Genomic DNA, 27,667 nt, shown 5'->3' with positions numbered 1-27,667 from the left:
AGTAAATAGTATAAATAAAAAGTATAAAACTTAATAGAAATTATTTAAATATTTTAAATTTTTATACCTGTAATTTTTACACATAATAAATAATACATGTAATATTGTACAAAACGTTTTTTTGCTGAAAATGCGATGTAATAAGATTCATTTAAAAAATATTAGGCAATGTCCTACATAACCTCATAGTTTTACGATCAAGGTTTGAGAATATTTTCGCGGAACCGGTTCCGAAGGTTCGGTGTACGAGGACGTCATTATTACTACGTCAATAAAAACACGCTCCGATGTTTTGAGTTAAGGAAACGATCGGCCACGCAATTAATGGAAAAACAACAATTATTACTATAACGGGCTATTATTTTAGTTATTATATTAAAACCGAGAAGTGAAGCTGCCCTTTAGTGCCGTAAGAGTTAAATTTTTTTAAAGTAGACTTTGGAAAATGTCCTATGTGTACCTTTATGTATTTATTTATTTATAAACTCTTTATTGCACCAAGCTTTTTATACAAGAATTACACAGACAAGAAATATAGATGTACAATAGGCGGTCTTATCGCATGTAAGCAATACCTTTGTTTCTGTTACGATATAATCTGTAGTGGACACTGCATGTCAAATGTGAGCATTATTGTTAATTGTCATATAATTAGAATCTTATAATTTTTGTCCTCTTTCCACCCATATACATAATTATGTATATGTTTGTACGTCGTAATATGTCACATATATTTTAAAATATAATTAGACAATCCTGTATACATCTGTTTCTTATTAATGGAACATTCAAATTCAATTCAAACGGGGATCGAAATTAGGACGGCCTGTGCCGAGGTTTGAACCCCTAGCAGCACCCTCAGAGTAAAGTCGTATCCGTCAGACGGGAGTTGGTCTTTAGCCTCTCCATAAGTCCTTCCATTAGTATGGAGTGCCATCATCAATCGCTCCCTATCGTCCGGTGAAGCTGTAAAGGCCAGCTGTGGCCTTAAGTATTAGAGTAGTCCGAAAAAAAAATTATCTACAATATGTACTGTATGTATGACTACTCAAATTTTTTTTTTCAGTTGTTACGCTGTTTGCTTCTTAAGCCTCGATCCGGTTGGATGAGATAAGGCAGTGAAATTACAGTATATGAACGCATACATCTTAGTTCTCTGGAATGTATGAATGATATCACGAGCGTCACATGATAAAGTGATGTTCGTACTGCTGTTCATGTATTAACCTCTGGTGGCCTACAACGAGATTGTTATTCTATTAAAAATATATTTCACTAGCTGATACATGAAATTACAATTGCTTGTTAGGAAATAAAATAATCGTTATGTAAATTAAATAAGCTATTAACATATTGTTGTCGAATAGGACTAGTTTTAAAGTAAAAACCCGAAAGGTAGAAAATAAATAAACAACCCATAACAAAAATCTAAAGTAATAATGGATTTATACACTATGTTATGTATCGATAAATATGTATTATTCATGTAAAATAAGCCGAACTATTATTAATATTAAATTCATCCAGAAATAAACATTCTGAATCATTCGACACCTTAAGTTCTTTAGTGTTTATCACATGGCTTAGTACTTTTCCACATTCAGTTCTATATATAGAAATAGGTAGTTTCAAAAGAGGTTGCTTATTTAATTTTCTGTGTGCTCTCTGGTAGAGTCGACGACATAAAGATTCGGTTATATTTATTACCCACGACATCTTATTTTTATATAAACAATAGGACATACCTACTATTATTTATAAAAAAAATACGAGGTTATCATTTTACTTAAGAAGATCCATTCAGGCTTTATCATTTGAAAAAACTACAAATAGACAGACATACACACTTTTACATTCATATATAATGTTAGTATGGATGATGTCCCTTATTATGTTAAATCTCAACTAAGGAGATTTGTTGACTTTTATGCCCATTGTAGATGTGAATCAGGACATTTCTTATGTAGGTAGTAATTCGAAGATTAATATCGCTGACTTAAATCATTAATTAATATCGCTACCACTTGTTAATAAATAAATAAATAACGTTGGTCAATTACACAGCGCTATCTAGTTCCACTAGTATATGAGTTACGTATCACAAAACTACAAATAACTTGGTTTAGTTAGATATAAACGGATGTATACCTTCATACACGGATGAATTTTTAAGGTCTTTGTATGCTCAAATACAACGAGGATATTTAAAGGAGGATTAGGATTATGAAAATAATTTGATTAACTTAACACCTAACAATATAATAACTCATTTTATAATTAGCAACCTAATTAGTACACTTTATTGTATGGTAATATCTTAGGGTATAAGATTTAAAGTTCTTAAATAATTAATGAATACTAGCATACTTATACCGATGTAGGGATTCCTTCCGGTCAGCCATTAAATAGCTAATAGGAAAGGTGAAGTAATGGAAACAAAAGCTTATTAATGGAAAATAACGGATATATCCATAATTAATGACTGTATACCGAGAAAATATATAATTCTACCGTACCGTATTATTAAGATCGTATATTTTATCGATTTATTAAGATGGCTCAAGGTTATGACTATAAAGGGGTATATTGTGAATCTTCATTAAGGAACCTTGAATTTAATGGTGGCTTGTATAGAGTTCAAGTACATCAGCTAAAGTATGTTATTGTGTTGTGAACCTTGACTGGAATATAGTCTAGAGGTGTATCACGTGCATACTCGATATTGATTCTTTATCATCATAATTATAACATAGTATAAAACAAATCGCTGTGTCGCTGTCTGTCCCTATGTATGCTTAAATCTTTAAAACTACGCAACGGATTTTGAAGTGGTTTTTAATACATAGAGTGATTCAAAAGAAAGGTTTATATGTATAATACATGTACACCCGGGCGAAGCTGGGGCGAGTAGCTAGTTATTATATATTACATGATTTTAGAGTATCCTAGTTTAGCTAGGCGGCCTCGGTGGTGTAGCGGTATAGCGCATCGCCTTCCATGCGATGGTCGTGGGATTGATTCCTCGCATAGCTCAAACATTTGTATCAACGAGTATGATTGTTTATATCGGTATGTGTATTTTCTAAAGACTGTCAATAGGTATCTGGTCATCGCCATAAAATAATTGTGTCTATTTATATCTTTGACTTAGTCTCTGGTGATGAAAACACTAATATGAAATCAAATTATTTTATACATTATTCTAAATGATGATTATTATATTATATTATATATTCTATATCTCAAGCCATACATTCGCCACATTGTAATTTGTTAATGCTTCTGAATACGCGATCTGGAATTACATTTCTGAAAGTATTTATGTATCCATATATTACTTAGTATAAAAAACGTACCACTTGAGTTTCTTGCCTGTTCTTCGCAAGTGAAGTAGCAAGCAAACTCTTTCGAAATACATATTAGAGAACTTCTTAGCTTAATTATTCTTAGATTTCAATGATACTGCAATACTGTTGGTATACCTACTCTTAGTATTAATGACCATAGATATTTGTTTTAATACTTCATCAATCTCTGCTAATATTGACTACTAATAAATATAAAGAAACATTAATAACAACAACAACAACGAGTAAAACTATTAATATTGACTAAACTAAATATTACCCGTGGGTTCGTCTTTAGTCTGCAATACAAGAGACAACCTATATCCGTCCTCGTCGTACAATCTATCATTACATTATTATTTTTTATTAAAATCCATTAAGCCGTGTAAATGTAACAGACTCTTTCGTATTTATAATATATATAGTGCATGTACTGTATGTACCTATATATGTGTCTATAGTTTTATAAATACACTTACATAATACAGTTTACAAAAATATTTAGTGCTAAAAAAATTAAACCTTGAAATATTACAACTAGGTGCATGTTCAGTGTATCTTATATAACCGATACATAATAGCCTTATGTATCGGTTATATACATTATTTTTAAATATTACCTTTAATGAATTTAAATTAAGTCATAAATTTAGTTTTAAATACCAATTCAAGCTGAATTGGTTTTTAATTGGTTTTTTTATTTTAAATACAAATCTCTGTACGTCGTTATTATCATATAGTTGAAAATTATAGATAATTAACTATATTTATAGTACACGTATTATATTTTAAATATTTTGCTGTACTTTTCTGTCATGTTTCGTGAGTTTCTTTCACCGGAGAGTTAGTCGAATATATTAATTATTATAGTGCGGCAAGATATGATCTCACTTCCATTGCTGTAATTCAGGGTATTAAACCACTAGGCCACAATGCTGTCTTATTAAGGAATTTATTCTAAAAGTTGTTGTTTACTTTTCAGAAAAAAATGCCGGCCTACGACAATGAGGGAGCGACAATATCTATGGAGGACGTTCGTAAACCAGAGCAATCTAACACAGTTAGTACAATAGAAGATGACTTAGCTATTAGAAGACTTAGAGAGCTGAGGCCACAGAAATCCACAGTATCTTCTAGAAAACAGCAAGCTGTCTGCGTTCGGAGAGCCTACAAAAAATATGGAACTGCGAAAAATCCAAACATAATATTGGATGGTTTAAATATGACAGTTCCTAAAGGTGCAATGTGAGTATTAACATTTTTTAATGAGATCTTTAATTCGTATGTAATTGTTATAATTGTAAACAAGAATATGAGAAAAGATCAATTAAAATAAACTTACATTAAAAACAAGGCGTTCATAAATTCCGCATATATTTATTTTGATTAATCAAATCGATGTCTGCAAGATTTAATTAGCTGATTGTTTTTACTTACTAGTAGTGGTTGGAATATATGTAATTTCTTTTTATTACTTTAAAGAATGAAACAATTAATTAAACCATTTAATTTTTTAAATTAAATAATTAATTAAATTAATCAAACCACTTTTAATTTAATATTAATGTCATAGAAAATTAGAGATATTTAATAATGAAGTCAGATCAGTATCTATAAAAGTAATTTATATTTTATATTTACACTTATTATTTTTATTTTTCTTTACGTGACGTTAACGAGGGGCAGACGTACTGGTATTAGCGAGCGACCAACATTTTTGTAAGAGAGGCTGAGCTGTTTAAAATTATAGCCTGCACCGAACTTCAATCCCCGGAAATAACTTTTAAATTAACGCGTGAACTTCTAAAAAACAGCGGATTTTTTTTAGTATTTATAAATCCTCTTCAAAAGTTGTAAACAATTTCCTTAAGTTCGTGTTGATTGTTAACTTTTTTAACACATTTAGAGAACCTTTTTGATGAAACTCTTATAAGATAAATTGTGAATTATGTAACACTGTAAACAAACAACTTTTATTTTGTTTTTGTTTAAGTTAAGAATTAAATAATCAACCTTATTATCTTACATTTTATAGTCATAAATGTATTAATTAATATTTCAAGCGTTGCAGAAAAAGTATCATTTTAGTAAAATTTAGGAAATTATAATATAAATTTACTAATATTATAAATGGAAAAATGTGTCAGTAGTTCGTTTTGTTATACATATATTTAAACAAATGCTACTTATTGAAGAGAAACAAGAAAAATAAAATGTAGGTAGGTAAATAAATAACATTCTACGAATTTGTGATTGTCATTTCATTTTTCAACAAACTATTTCTTGTTGTCAAACGTTATATATACTTTTTTCGTATCAGAAATAATTCCTCTTTCTTATTTCCAATCAAGGTTGAAGTGGTAAAAAGTTTTACCTTTTAAGTTAAGTGGTTTACCGCTATTTTCTTGAAATTACGACTATAATTAATTTAAGATAGTTTTAAAAATTATATAATATACGTAAACATATTTTTAATAGATATGGTCTCCTTGGCGCTTCGGGCTGTGGCAAAACTACACTACTCTCATGCATAGTTGGTAGACGAAGACTCAATGCTGGAGAGATATGGGTGTTGGGCGGAAAACCGGGCAGCCCCGGCAGCGGTGTACCCGGTCCGAGGATAGGATACATGCCTCAAGTAAGTGTTATCACATAATTTATAATATTCAAAAAGTTTACTTCTTAAGGACTACGACTTTACCGAGTTATTTTGTACCATTGTCTCACCTACTTCGGCCACTAACTACCTTGCTTAAGATAACGCAGTGAAATTATAAGGTATAGACATGACGTCTAAGTTCTCGGAAATGGCATTTAAAGTGATTTCTATGGTGCTGGTTATGTACACAGGTGACATTTATCACTAACAATCAGGTGTCAAGGTAATTAACTCGTTTGCTATTCCAGTTGCATAAAAATGACGATAATTATGATCTGTGGCACCTAACTGGTCGTTGACGGTTGATTTTTCCTTGTAATATTTGTTCTAGAACCCCATATTTGTTTTATTGAGTACTACTTACATACAATATATTTGAGACATTAGTCTAATAACAATTTACATAGCTAATTATTAATCCTGAAATGTTGTTTCGTAGCCAAGTGTCTGTTACAACTGACGAACTAACATTATAGCAATATATTAATGAATTCAGTTTTAATGCATAATGTGTACCATTACACAGTTAAACATCTAATAATTTATTTACTAAAATATGTATATAACATTTAAAAGCAGTTATTTCAGAACAATATTTGGCAGTTTTGTACTGAATATTGGCTGTATGTATGTATAGACCACAGTATTATGGATGAAAGCAAGTGGAATATCTTGAAGTAATCAAGTGTTTTGAAGTATTTATAATCACTATATGACACAAAGCAGCAACCTATTTAAGCCGAACGTACCTATTTAATCTACTTAATATATTACTTCCATATATTTCTGATGGTAAAGTATAATTTTATTAATGTTACTAAGTTTCACTCTCATGATGGATCAAAAGACATATTGCACAGACTATAACCAAATTAAAAATTCTAAGTTTGTTCATTGAATTCCTTTCAACTTTGTCTTCGAATATTAATAGGATAAAATTATAAAATATTAAATAAATAACCATTTTAAACATATTTATAGTATTAAATTAATCTAGTGGCAATTTAATGCAAAAATCTATATTTAGAAGGGATATTGATTTATTGCATAACATTAATAAATCCATATTGGTGTATGAAAAGTATTTTTGTAAGTTGATTAGATGGTATAAAATTACGGGGTTTGTGTTATGAATAAATTAATGTGTAATTAATTTATTAAATATATTAATAACTAATCCAGGATAAACTTTGTCTCAGCCCATGTTGTTGGTGATGAGTTCAGCACAATGGCAAATCTATTTCAATATTTTTAATATACATACATATTTTATTCAGCTTCAGAGTCTGTTCTATTTTTGGTCATGGTAAGAAAAATATGGGAGTTTGTCCAGTAAGAAGACTGGTTAAAAATGTACCAATAATGTTAAATAACAAAACATCTGCATCCCTAATTCCACTAAAAGACGTTTATATTTTATGATTATAACATAAATATTACTTTTATAATAAATCTCCTTTACATGTATAAGTTTTTATGGAATAGATTACTGTTTTATTATGTAAATAAATAACAAGTTGTCGAGAAAATTATACCCTTGTAATAAGATGAAGTGTGATAGTGTCAATGTCAGTGGATGCAAACAGCTTGTTTTCCAGTCATTGAAGCGTAGAAGGCAATGTTTACTCGTACATAATACGCAGCCAGCTATGTGGTTATATGTTGAATATCTATGGGTGTAGGTGCTATAATACATTGCTACATATTAGTTTAGATTCCTCAAATTTGCTCTGTACGACGTGATTATCGCTTGGGTCAAAACAGTAGTAATAGCATAAGTTTATTTCACAGATACAGGTCTAATTGAAGTAGTGCTGCTGACCACTAAAAATATAGGTTTTAAAAGACATATCGGTAAATAATAAAATATTATAGTGCCTTATAATACTATTAATAATTTCTTATAGTTAATATTGTGTTTTTGTATTATTATTAATATGTATAAGGTTAGGTTACACCACAAGGTATACATAAAATAAATTGAATGATGAAAATCGTTGACAGAATGCATACAGGTCAAAAGGCTTAACGTAGGTATAATAGGTTGAGTATCTATTTACATACTCCAGTTACATATATATAAAAATATATTAAATACTTAATAAATAAAATAATAGGGCGTTTGTTTTGTTATAATAAAAACGAATGGAAAACGTGAATTAATTTTTTTTAGTTATTATAACTACTTTTGTTTAGATGTCTGTAATATTTCCACTTAAATCGACTGCATTGAAAAAAATGTCGTTAATTCTTTTCGATTTGAGCTCAAAATTCAATCCAGGAGTAGGTATATAATCCTGTTTTACTGGTATAAGCTACGCTAAGCCTTTTGACCTATATGCATAAATATTATCAGCATTATTTTTTTTGCCGTACTTATATACAATCGTCTTTATAGGCCAATAAATATGATTTCTTCTATTAATGGTTATGGGATGGTATAGAGAAGATATTATTATATGTCAGTGTAACTACATACAATAAATATATTTAATTGGTCCAAATAGAGACTCACAAATGTCTGGTCGATTCGAATAGTTTTTTATATTATTCATGATAATTCGAGAGAACTGGACACTGAATTATTGGTAGCGGTAAAGTTCCCAAATATAATAAATACCGTTTAGCCTCTAGATGTTTCAAGGATAACATAAATTGGCTTGTAAATAATAATTTAATTTTCCTAAAATAAGGGTAATGAAGGTCATGGATAATATAATAATATTTGTGTAAAGTTAAGGTGTACTCACTCAGTTATTTTTATGTGACGCAATTAACTAGAAATTATTTTAGTTTAAATTTTCAAGAAAGTAATGGATAATTGCATAAAGTATTTCATTCATCATACTCGTGAAAGAGTACTGCTTGTGGGGATTGGTCTGTTCTGGCTATGAAAACTGCATATATTGGTGGTCATTCTATGCTCCGATATTTGAATTTAAAAATAAATATGTATTGTTGTAAACATGTGCAATCATACTTGAAAAGAAAGCTGAGTTTTTGTCAGTTCTTCTTATCTCGAAAGCATTCCGAACTGACGGTAGATTTGACATATCTTAGAAGACTGTAAAAGACCTACGTGAATAACTGTATATTTTATTGAATATTTTGATTTTTGTTGTTAGTACCTCCATGCGTTTCTAATAATATAGTAATTATTGGAACTACATACTACATTGGGTATTGCACATATTATTTATTGACATACATCGAGTTTCCCTTAACAGAAACGTAATCTATATGTAAACAAAACAAAGCCGGTTATTTGCACTATTGGTAACTAAAAATAGACTGATTTTTACGCTGCTTCAGATATTGTATTTGTCTCTGTACCCAATAATACGATAAGTTCTAAAACATTGGAAAAAATATGAAGAAAATTCTCTTTTATTGTATTTGGGTATGGCCAAATTCGACTAGTGATTTAATAAAGTATTAATACAATGTTTCTCTACATCTTCCATAACATATATATCTACACAAATGTATTAATTTTAGCAAGTAATAAAATAGTATCCTAATCAGAATAATCCGGTTCATAGGATCAAAATATAAACACTTTGTAAAACATGTAGATTATATATGTTTGATTATATGGCATTAAGATTAATCAGCAACAATGTTATTCAGTATACAGGCAACATAAAAATAATACATAGCAGTCACTTGAGATAATAATATGTTCATAATTATTTCTAGGAATTTAAATATACAAATAAATGTACTTGACTATTTAAAAAATTCCAATATGTAGTTTTAATTTTTGAATAAAATATACACATAGTTTCATACTAGATCGATTTTAGTTCCATTAGTATGTATCTGTATTAATATTATAAATACTAAAGCGTGTATGTTTGATGATTTTTCTCGAGAATACCTCTGAAAGAATCCTAATTAAAAGACGTAAAACTATTACTATCTCTGATATAGACAATCTTTTACCTTAAAGCAGACGAAATCGCGTCTAACAAACAGCTATCGATTATGAATTTCTCATTGCAATTACCCGTTCCGTTACGCGCTACATAACACAAAATCTATCAGACTGGTAGTACCTATTTGTTTTGCAGACATTCGATCTGAACTTAATAGTCCGTGTCAATATCGGATAATAAGGAACGTTTGTGTTCTCAAACATTCTAGCTAATGCTTTATCAATATACATTAATATAAATATCAGTTTTAATCTGACATAAATATTGGGGTTTGTAAAACGGAATCGTTACGTTTATATCAGAATTCTTTTAGTTAAAAATATTATGTACTTTACAGATATAGACTTTGTAGGAAGTCGTCTGCACAGGCACCTCTGTCTCAAGCAGCTTGTTTTGTAAGATGTGTTTCGCTCGAAGGGAGAGTCATCTCTCCCAGCAGGCAGTGAAATTACTGGATACCAGACCTATCCTAATTTATAATATAATATATATCATATATATATTAAAAAAAATGTTAATTTTAAAAAAGCTATATTATGCAGGTAACAACGAAACATAATTATTTTTAAAAATTTTCATAGAGCGTTGTGATATACATTATATTTTGAAAAGTATAGGTCTACCATCATAAAAGTGTACACGAGAATACAATATTTTATAAACAAAATATATTATCGAGTCGTTCTAAAAGTACCTCATTTATGGACGACCACAGACGATAAAAAATAAAAGGATGCTCGGTCTCAGAATTATTACCCCGGGTGACGACAATTACCACGCCCTACCTAGCTGTAAGAATGTTATTTTGCTCTTTTACGGGAGACACTTGTTATTTTACTAAGATACCATGTCTATTCATATTAGAGTTTTGTGACTTTATTAGTGACTAGCTGTACCCGCGATTTCGTTCCCATGGAATTATACTTTATTTTTCTAATATAAAATAATGTTTCTAAAATAAAAGTAGCCTACGTTACTATTTGTTACATTAGCTACTTGCCAAAAAAAGTCCCGTCAAAATCGGCCCAGACATTTCAGAAATTAGCCGGAACATACAGACAGATAGACAACAATTAAAAAAAATGTTATTTTGGTGTATGTACCGTATTTGCATGTAGTAAAAAAACGGTTATTTCAATATTACAAACAGATACTCCAATTTTATTTATATGTATAGATAAAAATGATGCTATATACATATTATAATATGAGAGATAATGTAATTTTTTTTATCACCACTATCATCCATTTCGACTTGCTCCTTCAGATAAGAAAAACTAATTGTTTAGAAAGCGTAGTAGCATTTAATGCACTGAAAATCCTAATGCCTTTGTCATCCCCAAAGTTTTAAAAGTCCTTTATAATGTACAAAATAAAATACGATCAGTAATTATTTATTAATATTTTTTATATTTTCAGGAAATTGCATTGTTTGGCGAGTTTACAATAAAAGAAACAATGACGTATTTCGGTTGGATTGCTGGACTCTCTACGAGAGATGTGGAACAGCGGGTAGATCTAATGGTCTCGTTGCTACAGCTTCCTGATCTATCAAGGTGAATATGAAGTTTCTCAATAAACGACAAGTATAACACAGTAAAATTGGAGGATAGGAGTCATGACATCTTAGTATTCATGAATGGCAACGCGTCATCACGTGCTAATATGGTATCTGTAGTACTGTTCCTGTATATAGGCGATGGTTATTACTTATCACCAGATGAGCAGGGAGCTTGTTTACTTAAGGTTGCCAAATAAAAAAAAATGGTTTTAAAAGGATTGATGTATGGAAAACCATAATTATATTCTTGACGTTTTTGATAACCTGTATGTGTTTATATAAAAGCTTTAGCTCCAGGCTTTTATTTGAAAAGTACACTATAATTTGTGACTTGTGTATATGATAACAATAATATATGAGTAATTAGATTTTCAGATGTTACTTGTCTGCATAAAATGTATGTATTTATTAATTGTCTAGTATCTATATATCAAACCTTGCTTAGTTTATTCAAGGTGGGATTTGATTTTGGGATTGATTCTTTAGATATTTTTAAAATACTAGACATTATTTTAAAAATATATAAAAGAGTTAAGGTTACCGTTTATAAATGTTTATAAATGAAAAATAACATCCTTATTGATAACGTCGACAATTATCAATATCTCTAAACACTCTCAGTATTTAGAGATATTGATAATTATCGACGTTATCAATATCTCTAAATACTGGTGGACTCTTCACATGATGAAGCCACATTTATTTGAGAATATATGAAGCTAACTATAAACAAACTTACCGCTGTCTCTTGGTCTAAATTTTGTAGAATTTAATTTTCTATTTAGATGAAAGATTATTAAATATTTTCCTTTCACATACAGGCACGTGAAGAATCTCTCAGGTGGTCAGCAACGCCGTGTATCATTAGCGTCAGCTTTGATCCACGACCCTGAGTTGTTGATCTTGGATGAACCGACCGTAGGTGTGGATCCTGTATTACGACAAAGGTAAGTCTATTTTACAGTAAAAAATATTACATATCGAAATTTAACTTTTATAAAAATTATGCGATTCCAACATTCATTTCCTATTTTAAGCTCTTACAGATTATTTTTTGAGATACATACAAGATAGAGCATCTCCGTCTTCGCAGTATAATCTATCTTAACGTCAAATTTTTTTTAGAGCCGCACAGCCGTTTAGGTGTAAAAATGGAACAAATAAGACAGACATACTTTCGATTCATTTATGTAATTTAGATTATATGGATAAAATTTTTTTTTACTTATATTATCGAACATGCAGTAATTTATTCGCTTAAAAGCTACGAGTACTGTATCATGTTGTAGGTACAATAGACACGCATGCCTCGTAAATAGTAATAACAATTAGACCTTGTTTGCAGCATCTGGGACCATCTAGTGGAGATAACAAAAGGAGGCCGTACCACTGTGATCATTACTACTCACTACATTGACGAAACTAAACAGGCGAATATTGTAAGTATCGCTTTATGTTATTAGGCCTTACTTCTATATATATGTAGGTATATAATTATCTTACCAATTTAAAAATGTAAATAACTTATTTTTTAATATAAGTAATTACTTTTTTAAATAACTTATATTTTTCTTCAAATAATTTTATAGAAAATCCTTAAGTATGTAATCTTTACAGTTCTAAAAGTAGCCTTCCTTATATAAAAAACTATTATTTTTTATTATGATATGTATTTGATAAAATTTCGTTTTGTTTCTTCAAAACCAGTTTTTATATCTGTATAATTGTAGACAGGTGACTGAGGGTGAATATAGTAATTTAATCAGAACTTTAGTTTATTGATCTAATAATAAAAAGGATGGTGGTGGTACTAGGCCAAGTTGAGCAGAAAATAGACTACTTTCCCATTTTTGTTGTACAGTGTACTAAAGATACATGGAATGAATTCTAGCGAATATAAACTTGGTAGAGTCTCTACGTTAATAAATGTGGAAATCTACCGACTCTAATAATAATTAGTTCCCTGATCATAATATGAGATTGTGATACAGATACTGCGAGTACCATCAAATTTCGGCAAAGTTCGATACCTGGTATCTAAACTAACATTTTTATACAGAAATCAGTGAATGCAATGTATCAAACAGGACATAAAAAAGAGAAAACACTTAGTTTATTCGCGTTTAGCCAACTGACTTATAAAAGTTAAATGGATGTTACTTTAAGTTATATTTTATTTTCACAGATAGGACTAATGCGAGGCGGTAGATTCCTAGCCGAAGAATCACCAACCGAACTTATACGACGATACCAGGGAGAAAGTTTAGAAGACGTCTTCCTCAAGCTGTCAGTTTTACAGAACAGAGGCAAGAGAAGACGATCTAGCATTTTAGCCGATGTTGTGAATAAGGTTGAACTTCCTGGCATACCTGTAAGCGATATTGCTTAGAGTTCATATTTTTTATCATACTTTATTCCTAATTTTCTTAGTTTAATCTTAGTCTAATTTATCAAGAAGTAGAGTAAACTAATGTGATGGTCGGAGTGATGGTGAATGAGATGGTTTCTAAAAATCGAAATATTAACCTAAAATGAAGCACATGAACGCACATGAAAAACATAAAGAAACCGATAAATTTGTGTACGCGTTGCTAATTAGACATGTAGTAAACTATTAAATAAACTTATTAATGTAGATCAACAATTTTACATCAGTACATTCATTACCTAGATACTATAGGAAACAAATTAAGTACCGACACCTCATCACATCATGTATAACACTCCAGTAGTGAGATGATAACCCTTCACACTACAGCATTATTGGTTAAGAAAATAAAATAGCGAAGTACAGAATTACAGAGTTCCTAGAATACATATTTGTCTACATTATTTATTTTAGTAACTTGGTGCCATGTTTCCAAAACATAAAGGTCATCTAACACTGAAAAGCGAAAATATTACAATTTACATAAATTGCTACTGAAAAGCAAAATATTTACGATGTAGCTACTAGTGTTTAACTAATGGCTAAGTGCAAAGTGTGTTATGATAAAGTTAATACTGATTCTGTATGTGGCATTAGAATAAAAAATACTATTCAAAAGTGCTTAAAAACTTTATTTGATTCAATATAATTTATAATCTATTGTATGTTATCTTTACGTTTAATTTTGAAATATTTACAAATTGTTAAGAAAAAGTGACTCTCATACTTATCATGTTCCTTCAGAATCCAGCTGTAGACTTGGAAGAGGGGGAGATTGGCGAAATCTCTGGAGAATTTGGAGATAATGTATCCATGAGTAGTAAAGGTCGTGTAGTGGTAACACCAGAACTGCTGACGACCGCGGACGCCCTACCTCCCGACGAGGAGCCCACTCTCAACTGCTTACAGAGAGTTCAGCCGATGAAGTGGCATCATATGAAGGCTCTGATTTGGAAGAATATGTTAAGTCTTGTAAGGAATTTCGGGTAAGATATTAGCTTATATTATTATGCACTACAAATGTAGTTGTTAGCTGAGTGTAATCTGATACTTTATAGCTAATAAGTATGTGGCCAACCCTGGTTTGCCGAATTCTAGAAGTCAGTATATTTAATGTGTTTATTATTTGTAGTGTATTGTTATATTTTTAGTGCGATGATAACATCTCTTCTAGATGCCTCGCTTAAATTTCAAATTCCTCCAGTAAATAGAACATTGGCTATCAACAGAGTATAAGTACCAAATAGCATATACATTATATATAATAATAGATATATATCTATTTATAAACATTGATGCACACAATACAACAGGCACACATCGTTTATTTTCTACTGGACTACTGTCCAGTAGAAAATGGTTTAGTAAAATTACTGAAATAAAACTGTAAATTTATTATAGATTCACTGCTTCGAATTAATGATACTTTTGGACGATACAAATTTGGCGCCGCTGCTTTCCAATGGGAAAAATTCTATATTGGCTCGGGTCTTACTCTAAAAATATGCATCTATTATGTGATTTTTTTACAATACAGAATGGTCTAAGTAAAATACCAAGCAATCGAAGTGAAACAGATACTAGATATTATTATTTCTTCCAGGGTCCTCGCTTTTATAATCGGTCTACCTGTTATCCAAATGACTCTCTTCTGTCTGGCCGTCGGTCACTACCCTACCGGACTACCAGTTGCAGTCGTTGACTACGAAACGAATAACAATATGACACTGTGTGATTATAACAAAGACATATGTCCTCAAGATAAGGAGTCTTACGAATGGAATCTGACGCTTTTCAGTTGTAGATATTTGGACTTTTTAAAAAAACGACAGAGCAATTTGGTAAGTATTTATCCTGCTATGTAAGATGTGTTTATTAAAAAATAAATTGATCTACTTGATGGAAAGTGATGAAAGTGAAGTGAAAGGGGTACCAGTGGTTGATGATAAGATGAGCATGAGGTCAGATGAGTAAGCTCGTCAATGTGACAGAATTGGTCATCAAGAATTTAGTACGATGGTTTCCAGGGGGAACCGCGTAGAGATCTCTTACCTCTCATTCGAAATGCTGCTTGCACTCACGTAGGAAATTATACAAACTCTGCCAATCACACAAATTCGTGACTTGAAGCTAGTACAGTACACATATGTATAAACTAGACAATAAAGATAGATTTATTTACTACCTTTAGATGATTACTCAAGATTTCAACAGTTATTGGCAATTTAAGCCTCGATCGTAAAACTAAGTAAATCATGCCGTTACTCACTTGCATGGATACAGTTTGTATTAACTCTAGTGATTTGTAGTACAAACTCACTTCAAGATTGGATTTCGAAGGAAAAGTTTACATACTACAGCAGCGTCTCGTAAATTTATCCGTGCACAGATAGTATTAAAATTTTGGCATATAAAAAGAATAAATAAATATATAAATGTTTTCGTGATTATAAGTCCAAAGAGGATAGTGCAGGTTAGATAATGTATGTAATACACAGGTAACATAATATTACATAGTGATAATAATAAAGGTAGTTCAATAGAGTTTTCTATAAATCAAGAACTAAAATAGTACGTAATCATGCTAATCCATATTAGAAGAAGAGTGTCCTCGTTGTATCAAGTAATAGTGCTTTGTCATATTCTTCCAAATTAAGAAAATAACTTGATTCAAGTAGCAAATAAGATTAGCAACTAAAATTGTATTTGTAAGTTTAACCTTTCCTTATTAAGAGGATGAGTATATAAAGAACAGGTAAAAAGTAAATAATTTCAAAATATTTTTACAATAAATCATTACATATAATATATGGTGGTGTCATACAAAATAATGATGACATTTCTCCCCACAGTAACTCCTAGCATTATCGACAAAGTAAGTACGTCCTTCAGTTTCCCGCTCTCTTGAACAACATGGCAGGTTTAAAAATAACACATAAATAATGTTATGCAGTGTGTTATATTATGGCTTCTAACAAACGGGTTTTTAAATTCTAGCTTATTTTCTCTTGATTATTTTAGTGGGTTAAATGATGATTGTCAATTGTTTTATATATAGACACATCGGAGGGCGTGTATGTAATACTACGTAGGTCTAGTATTTAGGACTATACGGTTTCTTTGCGATATCACGGAATTTTTATAACATTAATTTAGTTTACTAGCCAAAAGGTCATAAGTTGATATTTGGCTGATACAAAAAAAAACGTGTGTCAATTTACATTTGTGTCTTGTCAATGAAGAAGACAAAAATGAATGCTGGAGACGGCCAGTAAAATGCAGACTTGAGTGACCTCTAGTCTGCGTTTTACTGTCTGTCTGTCAAGTTAAATCAAGTGTTTCGTTCACCACGACTTTAAAAGCTGAATCTAACAATGTTATCCCAACTTTTATGGCGATATATATATTACTTATATGTTTTAATGTATTTATTTCCAATAAGAGCAGCGTATGATTTTCATGCAGGTACAAAAGTATATTTTAAATAATTTGTTCGTAAACTATTACAGGTCTATTATCCAACTGAAGAAGCCGCAATGACTGACGCGCGTAAAGGCAACGCCAGGATTGTTCTTATCATACCTCACAACTTCACTCAGAGTCTGCAAGATAGAATGACTGACCCTAGACATACTGATATTTATACCCTCGAGAGCTCTGTTATAGACGTACATTTGGACGATACGAGTAAGTGTAATTTTCTTTTCAATTGCAGTAATTTAAAATTGAAACATTTGCAAATATTGCTCAAACGATTGAATTTTTTGTACCAATTAATAGTAAAATAGTTTCACTAAGTCAGAATTTCATGTATTGAATTTCAAACATAATTAGTATTCTTAAATGGAACAAAAAAATTACATAATTGACTGCAGATATTCCTAGTTAGACTTAACTACAAGAATTTCCTTTTTTGTGGCAAAAAGTATGCGAATGAAGGGGATCTAGTCTAGTAATCTATTTCTGTCTATTGTAACTTTAGGTGAAATTGAATGCTATTTCCGTTTTATTAATCAGATTTTCTACACCATAATAAACCATACAAAGGAAGACTTATGAAAGTTCTGTTTTGTTTTCTTTTTTACATAGATTTAGTAAAGTAATTCTCTCTGTACTGTTTTGATGTAGAAAGAAAGAAAGAAAGAAAGAAAAATATTTTATTCAGTGCAATGTAAAAATACAATATAAACAACAAACAACATAAAAAAAAAGTTTCAAGTCTTTATTATTATCGAAAACATATTCTAAAATTTCATTGTATCGTATAATAAAATAACACATGAACTTTGTTTTGCTAAAATATAATATAATATATTTATGGAAAGCCTACGATGGGATATTTTAATAATTGATCTTTCATAAATTTCGATGCACATACACACCATGTAAATTGCGTACATAAATTAAGTACCCTCCCACTGAAATAGACGGAAGGCAGCATTTCACATCATTTGCATTTAAATTAGATTTATGCTACCAGAGGGGCAATCGCAATGATCGGGTCTTTGATGATTTTTATATCCGCATCCCCAGTTGATTTTGAACTTTAAATTTGTTGGGCTTGAGCTAAATTTTTAATGACAATCTCGCCATTAGAAATTAGCAGTTACGATTTGAAATGGAGAATTAATTTTGACTTCGATATAGTTAGGTCGTTCATTCGACTTGGAAATAATTAGGTGCGTTCAATCTTTAGGTACTTATGTACATGCGTGCTTCTTGCATAAAATCTTTATGCTTAGTAAAATCATAACGTTAAAATATGTATACTAATTAATTCATTAGCCACCAATGCGTCATTTATTACATGACAGAACCTAGTTGTTAATTTTAAATAATTAGGTATACAAATGTCGACCTTCTCGTATGACTGTTTGTGACACAGATGACAATGTACTCACATTACGAAAGGCAGAAAGTTTTGTATTATTCAGATTTCAAATTGTTAGTTCTTGTAATTTTATATTCAATATTCACTATGACTAGTGAAATGGAATATAGAAAATAATTCTCAAAAACTTCATACAAATTGAGTGATCCACGTGGTCAATTTATTACTAAACGAAATTATATTTATATATTTTTTTTTGCTTCTTTGTAGATTCAGTTCATTTTGTTAAAGTAAGTGAAATTGCCACACCTGGCCCGCCTGGTGGTAAGCCGCAGCCGTCGCCTAGGGATATAATGGGAGCCACAAATATCATGTCATCGTATACCATCATCACGCCTATATTACCCTTCATATTTTGCTATTCCCCAGTACTAAGATGTTATGCTTCCGACCCTGTAACTTCAGTCCATTTCAATAATAGAAAAAAGTAATACAGTATTTTTATTACATCCAATTATCTATCTTGAATATAAAATCTTTATGAACACAATGAAATTTTAGTAATGGCTATTTAATTTTGAATTTCGAAAATGGAATGTAACCAATCGAGTGGAGTCGATATCAATGGTTTTCAGCATCATCAAAAATAATTTATCACGAATTTTAGCTTAGCTACCATTTTAATTGCATTTGTAGGGAAAACCGCGAGCCGCAAAGGCAATTAATAACAAATTGCTGGTAATTAAATTTCTACTGTTCCCTCTTTTAGCTAGTCTGATTTTATAGTACTTTTTAATCTATTTTTAACGTTTTTTCATTAGTCCTGTATATTACGTTTTTATATATGTCCATTATGGTTTCTCCATAATGTATTAAAGTCATCAGAGATACAGTATGTACAAAGACAAATACTTTTTCTTATTTTGTTCTACTGTAAATAGCGCAAGTGTAAGTTGTATCGATGTCGAGAGTAGCATATGGCAATGAAATTACACACCATAGTCATTAATGGCAAGGTATTGGATATTGCAATACGTTTTGCAACGGCCATAAACAAGGTGACAGTAACCACTTTCATTCCTCAGACGGATCGAAGTTTGTTCCAAATTTAAAAATAATGGTCTGTTTTACGAAATATTCGTAAAGCATTTCCGTTCACGACTTACAATAACAATCATGACTTCGTTCCTGGTAAATATAATTAAAAAATCCTATTAACTCACCGTTAATGAAAAGCATTGTCAACAAATCAAATTAATCCGGGAGACAGCAGAAAACTCGTCCCTGTGTCATTAATGCTTGGCAAAATATAGGCATGTCAATAGCAATGAATTTGTTCCGAAAGGCGGAAATACTTATCAGATAAAAATCATATTCTAATTTTTTTTTCTTAGCTTTCGATAATCTCAGTGTCACGGAAAATATTACTACTTTTATTTATAGACATTTTGATAAAAATATATTGTTTAAATTATCTTACTACAGTGTCATTATAGATTGAAACTAATATAAGAATATATAATTATTACTGACAAGAAAACATCAATTGGCTTACAAATATTGCCATTCTTTGCTTTAAAATATATAACATATTAATAGTAATATAAACATCGACGACGATTCACGAATCGGACAATTCACACAACGTCATCTAGTCCCAAGCTAGATAGTAGCAAGTAAACTAACATAATTACTCAGGAAGTAAAAGAATGTCCTAGACTAACTAGGCCGTCAATAATAAATATGTTTAATTACACTACACCTAAATATTTTAGTCTGAACATGAGAAGTACCAAAAGGCCTTTAGGCGATGATTCTATTCCATCTTCCATTAGGTGGGTTGTCTCATTTGTAAATTGTAACTTATGACCTACGTACGTATTAAAACATTATTTGCATTTACATATCTTAGACTAGTCATCCAGCTAAAATATATTATGTTTTAAAGTTTGCTTACAATTTTATTTTGTTTTGTCTACAGACAAGCAAATGGAATGGATACTAACAAAAGATCTTAGTTTGGCGTTTGCCGAGACCGTGGATTATTTGGCAGAAGTCTGTCAATTACCGCCCAGGATATTTTCGCTTCCTGTTAATGTAAGTTTTTTTATTATTAACTTCAGGTTAAATTACGTACACATATAGAATAATTATTAAATTAAATTGTCTTAATCTTTATTCTATACGTACTAAAAATAAATAAGAAGTAGACAAGGAAATACATGTAAGTATAATGTAAACAGGATTTTTTGGGCCTTATATGGAACTTATTATTAGTATCCTGAAGATTCTTAATACACATGACTCGTAGGTACGTGAACAAATAAGATAAAAGAAGTGATACAAATTGTCTTTTACTATTTTCATGTACGCAGCAATCGGCTTTGTAAACAACGACCCTTATTGAGCTGAAATGCTGAAACTGCTTATTTGTTTCTGACAATACAACACTAAATGAAACTGGCCGAATATAGAAGTTCAAATATTTATTATTGTACTTTCCCTATTAAAAAAAACATAATTCTGGTTAGGAATTCGAATTTCCAATTAAGCTGTAACATTTAATGTGCATGCCATTCAAATTCTTCAAATTCGAATCTTATGGCATTAAATATATGGATCAGTTTTACATATTGTGACATAATTCGAAGTCTGGTTTATGTAACTTGCAGCAAGATAAATCTCCTCTTACCGTTTAGCTAGAGCAAACCATTTTAATGGTTTCGAGTCTAATCTCTTCACCTACATCTGTTTTTAAATAATTATTTAATGGATATTACAAGATATAATGGGTTCAAAAATAATCATATTATTATGGCAAATTATAGTAGCGCATAAATTAAATATTCGTTATAAAGAATTATACATTTAGAAACATTTAATTAATGTACTATTTAAATGCGTATACCTACTTACCTAAGACAATTTTTTTGCTCAATTAACTTACATTGTAACATTGAAAAGTATCATTGAACAATTGACTCTACGTATTTGTTATTTAGTGAATTGACTTCTGTGTATTTAATAGTATATATTTAAATATAAAACAATTGTTTCAGTTCAATGCTCCTATATATGGTGTCACAGATTCAGATTTCACTGATTTCGCAGCTCCTGGCGTGATATTGACGTATGTTAAAATTTTAATTATAGCTTTTACTATTTAAGGATGTTGTTGGCGCTCTATTTGTAAAAATAGCCATTAGGTATTGCTCAAAAATAAAATTAATAATTTGAATATGGAACGTCGAAGGTTCGGCTGCAATATTGTTTTGTTTCTTTTTGTACAAATGTATAACTAAATGACTGCATAATTTCTTGATCAATCACATGTTTATTTATTTACTACATCTGTTTTGTCCATAAACCTTGCATGGCCATAATAATAATTAAATGAATCCTTCTATCGTTTGTTTACTTGGCAAACTAGCAAATGGCTGTCCTGATGGAAAGTAGTAGCCATGGCTTATGTATTATATATGAGTAACATCACTAGCATCACAGTACTCTGTAATATTACTACTATATGTCATACACTTTAAACTGAAATATTGTTCACAATCCGGATAGACTTTACATTGGCAATATTGTAAACATCAAAATGTTGAAGACTTCATCTACATGAAATTTATCAAATGATTAATTTATTTTAATTATCAATAGACACCATGGAAACAATAGTGAATTTTAATATTGAATTTGCAGAATTATTTACTTCCTGGCGGTGGCATTGACATCGGGCGCCATGTTGGCTGAAAGGAACGAGGGCATTCTTGAAAGGTCACTCGTTTCCGGTATTACTGGTAAGTTTTGACAATTACATTTTTCTTCTCACGAAAGTTTTATCAGGTTTCTTATTTAAACATACGAGTTAGCTTACGGAGTACCTGGATTATATTATTGACATATACATCAACATATACATGCATTGTCATTTTATTTTCGCGAATTCTTATTAGTTTGTTATAAAACAAAATAATAAATAGTGAAACATCTCAAAACTCATATCAATGGTAGTGTTTTGTCAAATATTATAGTTTGAAAGATAGGATATGACTGTTTAATTTTAGGTCTATAAGTTATTTTGTGTTTTTAAGACTGAGGGGGCGACTGTATGAGTTCACCCAAACCTCATTAACGTATGCGTACTGAGTAATTACTTTCTCAATAGATGTCTAGAAATTCGAAATTTGAATATATTTCTACTACGACCTTAACACACGACGTCATATGACTGTCTATTGAATAGGCTTTCTAATTCCTCACTAAAATTGAATTTAACAAGTTTTGCATGAGCAATACTCCTGTAAAGCTAGTCTTTATATTTAAACATAATAAATTAATAAAATCGTGACAACGCAAAGTCGAAGTAGAAGTGTCTCTTTTCGTCTTAACGATTCACGTTATAACTACTGGAGGATTTACAATAAAATTTTTACCGAATATGTTGTTAAATATTGGTCAAGACAATCCAAAGAAATGTTAAAAAATTTCTCCAAGGGCTAAATTTATATTTCCTATTTATTAATTTTAAATAATAATAATAAATTCCGAGCATAATTCACATAGTGTCATCTTGTCCCATACAATCAGAGCTATATATATACATATAGGAAATAACTAGTCTAATACAAATAATCATGCTCATGAAAATAAATATTTATACTGTATGAGAAATTTAACCAGTGACCATCGGAAGTAAAGCGCGGCTATACCGCTGGTCCACCAAGGCTCAATACACAATAGAATACGCCATCTACTATTTATTTATTAATACTTAAGTGCACAAATAAAAGTACGCTTGGCGGACTTAATACCTGCATTTGGGGGGAGGGGATTGTTAATAATGGGAACTAGTAATCCCCATTGCTAGCAATGTACCATGTTAGGTCGACCTCCACGCGGTTCCTCCTAGAAACCATCATGATAAATTCCTAGTGAATTTGTCACGACGGGCTAACTGACCTGACCTCATAGTCATATTATCATCTTTCACTGGTGCCCCGCCAGCGTAGAATGTTCGCGCAGGCGGGTGCATCATTTCATTATCATCCACAAAAAATAAATACCTGCATTTCTCTATTTCAATTGTGGGTAAACAGAGATTTTTCATTTTCTGGACGACCATCAACCCCTATTGTTTAATTTATTTAGCAATACAATTTATATAATAACAATTAATAGACAATTTATATAATAATAGAGATCGTTAACAAATGTACAAAAGATGTATTATAAAGCGACGATGACACATTGATGACTCACTGAGAATATTCAACCCTAATTTCCGATACTGCTTATAGACATCCTGACCTCCTTACATTTAGGGCCAGCACAGCGTCTAGGGATAGGGATCTGCTGAGAAGGCGGAAAGTGGCAAATAACATAACATATGTATACGTGACTATCCTTTGAGAGTGAATGGGCGGACGTGAAACAATTCAATTGTGAATTCTGTAAAACATATATACAATAACTAGTTTTATGCCGTGACGCTATATGCTTGAGTTTAGTTGAAAAGTACCAATTTTTTAGAATATTGTATAGATCCTATTATAACTCAGATAGAGGTGTGGGTTCTAATATTAATTAGTGTTCGTGCAGTATATATATTTTTGAAAGACTACATCAACAATTTTCGCTTTGAATGTATTAGTTAATAGACAAAAACAGTCTGAATTACGTTAAACTTCCTGATATGTTTAAGTCCAAGTGATAAAATTCTATAACATTCGGGGAACCTGACGATAAACCGACTGTATATCAGCAATCTAAATCCGGGTAGTAAACAAATAGGGCACTTTCTAATAATATTGGAGTATTTATAACATACATGAATTAGAAACTTACTTAGAATAGAGATTAGAATCTCTACCGTGAAACCTATTTCTAAAGTTTAGAATAATTTTTAATCAAATCGAAATTACAATAGGATTAGATTGATCATATTGTCGTTGATTATAATTTCTTACTTTACTCTCTCAGTTAGCAATTTTTTATATATCAACGTAATTCGCTTGCTTACGTACCTACTTTCATTGTGAATAGGATTTACAATTTTGCACCAATTGCCGTTGACACGGTATGTCCGCAGCATGTACCATTCTAGAAAGTTTAAATCCCTTGGGCTGTAAAGGATTGATCGCGATCGCTTTATATAAAATGTTTTTCCGATAACCTAGAGCTTCAATAGTATGCCCCCGAGACATAACGGCAGCTACTATCCTGACGAAACTAATGACATTTGTCACGTGAAAGATTTAAGACGACCACATACTCTTCACATCGTCGGCTTAATAAATAGAATAAGGCAAGTCTAATTATTTTCCATGACTGACCAGTAGAGACTGTACTTTACAGACTAATGGCATCTGCGTATGTGCATACTTCTATCTCGATTGTTTCTTCCACCATGTTTGTTATTTGGAAAAATATTTAAAAGATCGTAGACCCATCAGAAGGAGGTCTGGAATTCTTATCCACTAAAAAAACCACACGGTGTCCCTACGAGCGACTTTGGAGGAGTTTGCTTTGTAAGCTTTATTCAGGTGAAATTTCTGGGTATGGAGTCATAGTCCTTTAGTTATCAGGATCGGTATCGAATGTGAGCTATCACGGGTATCACATAATGACTTGAATTTCGTAGTTATTTTTTATATATTGTTTTTTATTGTTTGCTAATTTAGTTATAGAAAATGCTATTTTCATAAAATTGTTATTTCATGTCAGATGTATGGGAGAAAAATAATTACTTTATCGCCTTTCGTCCTATTTAGTATATAGTTATTTTTAACTGCAAATATAATTCTAATTCGATTATTCATAAAATTTTTACATACTTTTACATATTTTATTTTATTAGAAGCATATAAAATGTTTCGTTTAAAATGACAGACAGATTTCAACAGACTTCATTCTTTTCTAAAGCTTTCGTATGAGGTAAAAATATCATTAAAAGTATAATTTTTGTCTACAGGTACTGAAATCCTTTTCTCACATGTAACTGTGCAAATTTTTGTAATGGCAATCCAGTCTATCATGGTGATGTTAATCAGCTTCGCCCTCTTTGGTCTCAGTCAAAATGGACCCATTGGATGGATCTCATTACTGGTCCTTATGACAGGCTTATGCGGTATGACATTCGGTAAGTTTATTGTATTTTTTTTTAATTTAATATTTCCCAATTCTATGACAATTTTTATTTAAGACATTCAACCATTAATAAGTAGTTAATCGAGGTACAAACATCAACTAATGAATATCTATAATTATACATCGCCATCGCTATTATTCGTTCAAATGTATATAGTATTGTTTTTATAAATCAAGATAAATTCAAGATAAGATTTTGTTTAAAATTTTTTATTCAGGTTGTTCCTTGTTTATGTCATAGTTTGACTTCGTTATTCTATGTAGTTAAAAATAAGTCCGTTTTCAAATAACAATATGATATTATTGAATTCTGTTGCAGGTTTCTTAGTATCTTGTTTGTGTGATACCGATAGAACGGCCACTTATATGGCCCTGGGATCATTTTTGCCTATGGTCTTACTATGTGGTATTATTTGGCCAATAGAAGGTAAGATTTTTTTATTATCATCTCTCGTATGTCTTTTTTATTATTACACTAGTCAGAACTTTCTGAAAGTAATGCAGTTCTGAATTTAAAATTACTGTGATTTATCGAATAGAAATATATATTATACTTTCGTTATTTATTTAGTTCTCAATAGAAATTTGAATTTAGAATTTGTATAGATTTTTAAAAATCATTATATAACAGAGAAAGCAAAAAATATATAATATTTGAATTTGAAATTAGAATAAAAATGTTTTCTTTTTCCAGCCATGCACATAGTCCTACAATGGATTAGCTTCGTACTTCCACTCACAAAATCGACGGAGTCTCTACGATCCATGCTCCAGCGTGGATGGTCCATAGGTGTTCCATCAGTATATTCTGGATTCATATCCACTGGTATTTGGATTGCGGTATATTTGATAACAAGTATTTTACTTCTTAAGTTCAAAAAAGGGTGAATTAATAAATATAAATTGTATCTTTATTTTTTACTATATCCAAAGTGAACAATTCTGTTTTCTGTGTTTATGTAAATATGTAGACATTAATTGTTAATTTGAGTACACATAATCGGATAGAAAAAATCTGAAATGTCATTCTTTACACTTATTTATTACTATTACAAGTTATGAGAATTGAATAATATACAGTATTTAATACAATAATCTGTATATTTTTCTCGTCATGCCGGCGTAACTTGTATCTTCAAATGATAATGTAACTAAAAGTCTTAAAATTCGTTTAAAGAATGCTATCTCAGAATCAAATCCAACATACAGTCATATAAAGCAACAAAAGATTAATGTTTAAGTAGAATAAGAATTATGTGTTAAAATCGTTACTTATGATGGTATGAACAGCGCATAGTAAAATGTGTTCGGGCTGAGAATATGCATGCTTATATGAAAACTTTTAGTTGATGCGGGCGGTTACTTCGGTACTATCGAAGTTTTATAATAACCGTTTTCAGTATATAAACATCAAAACAGTGCATGATAGAGTATCGTTTACGTTCACGAGCAGGTCATCAACACTGTTAAAAGTTTCACAGTTGTTTAATCGACTAAAATGAGAACGAACTACTGCATTTAAATATATCTCATCAAAAACATAAATGTGAAATGATAGCCGAGTTTAATAAATGATATATAATGATTGTTTTTTATAAAAGAGATGAGATTCTAAATGGGTGCCAAGTTCAATATCTTCCTGAAGATGTATTTATAACAATATAAAATATCATTTTTCTTATAATTTATCTAATATATGTCAAGATAAAATGGCCAGTTTCATATAAATTATTACTTTCTATTGCTAGTTA

At 30.6% G+C, this 27,667-nt stretch overlaps 1 protein-coding gene across 1 annotated transcript in view; it reads left to right on the top strand.

The window, feature by feature from the left end:
* The window catches only part of LOC131843754 (ABC transporter G family member 23), a 48,828-nt gene extending 21,390 nt beyond the window's left edge, over positions 1-27,438 (top strand). Inside the window, exons 2-16 of the mRNA XM_059192484.1 lie at positions 4,330-4,592; positions 5,826-5,985; positions 11,364-11,500; positions 12,327-12,452; positions 12,851-12,944; positions 13,691-13,876; positions 14,678-14,919; positions 15,537-15,774; positions 17,443-17,620; positions 20,746-20,861; positions 21,824-21,894; positions 22,470-22,567; positions 25,741-25,908; positions 26,236-26,343; positions 26,611-27,438. Coding sequence (XP_059048467.1) covers positions 4,336-4,592; positions 5,826-5,985; positions 11,364-11,500; positions 12,327-12,452; positions 12,851-12,944; positions 13,691-13,876; positions 14,678-14,919; positions 15,537-15,774; positions 17,443-17,620; positions 20,746-20,861; positions 21,824-21,894; positions 22,470-22,567; positions 25,741-25,908; positions 26,236-26,343; positions 26,611-26,804 — 2,373 coding nt within the window. The 5' untranslated portion in view covers positions 4,330-4,335 and the 3' untranslated portion in view covers positions 26,805-27,438. The remainder of the gene's footprint in view (positions 1-4,329; positions 4,593-5,825; positions 5,986-11,363; positions 11,501-12,326; positions 12,453-12,850; positions 12,945-13,690; positions 13,877-14,677; positions 14,920-15,536; positions 15,775-17,442; positions 17,621-20,745; positions 20,862-21,823; positions 21,895-22,469; positions 22,568-25,740; positions 25,909-26,235; positions 26,344-26,610) is intronic.
* The last annotated feature ends 229 nt before the right edge of the window (positions 27,439-27,667 follow it).

This window comes from Achroia grisella, unplaced genomic scaffold, assembly GCF_030625045.1.
Source record: "Achroia grisella isolate CSIRO2021 unplaced genomic scaffold, CSIRO_AGI_Agris_v1 utg3288, whole genome shotgun sequence".
In the NCBI taxonomy this organism is placed as follows: domain Eukaryota; kingdom Metazoa; phylum Arthropoda; class Insecta; order Lepidoptera; family Pyralidae; genus Achroia; species Achroia grisella.
The sequence above is the reverse complement of the archived record's forward strand: the minus strand, read 5'-3'. Positions and strand labels throughout refer to the sequence as shown.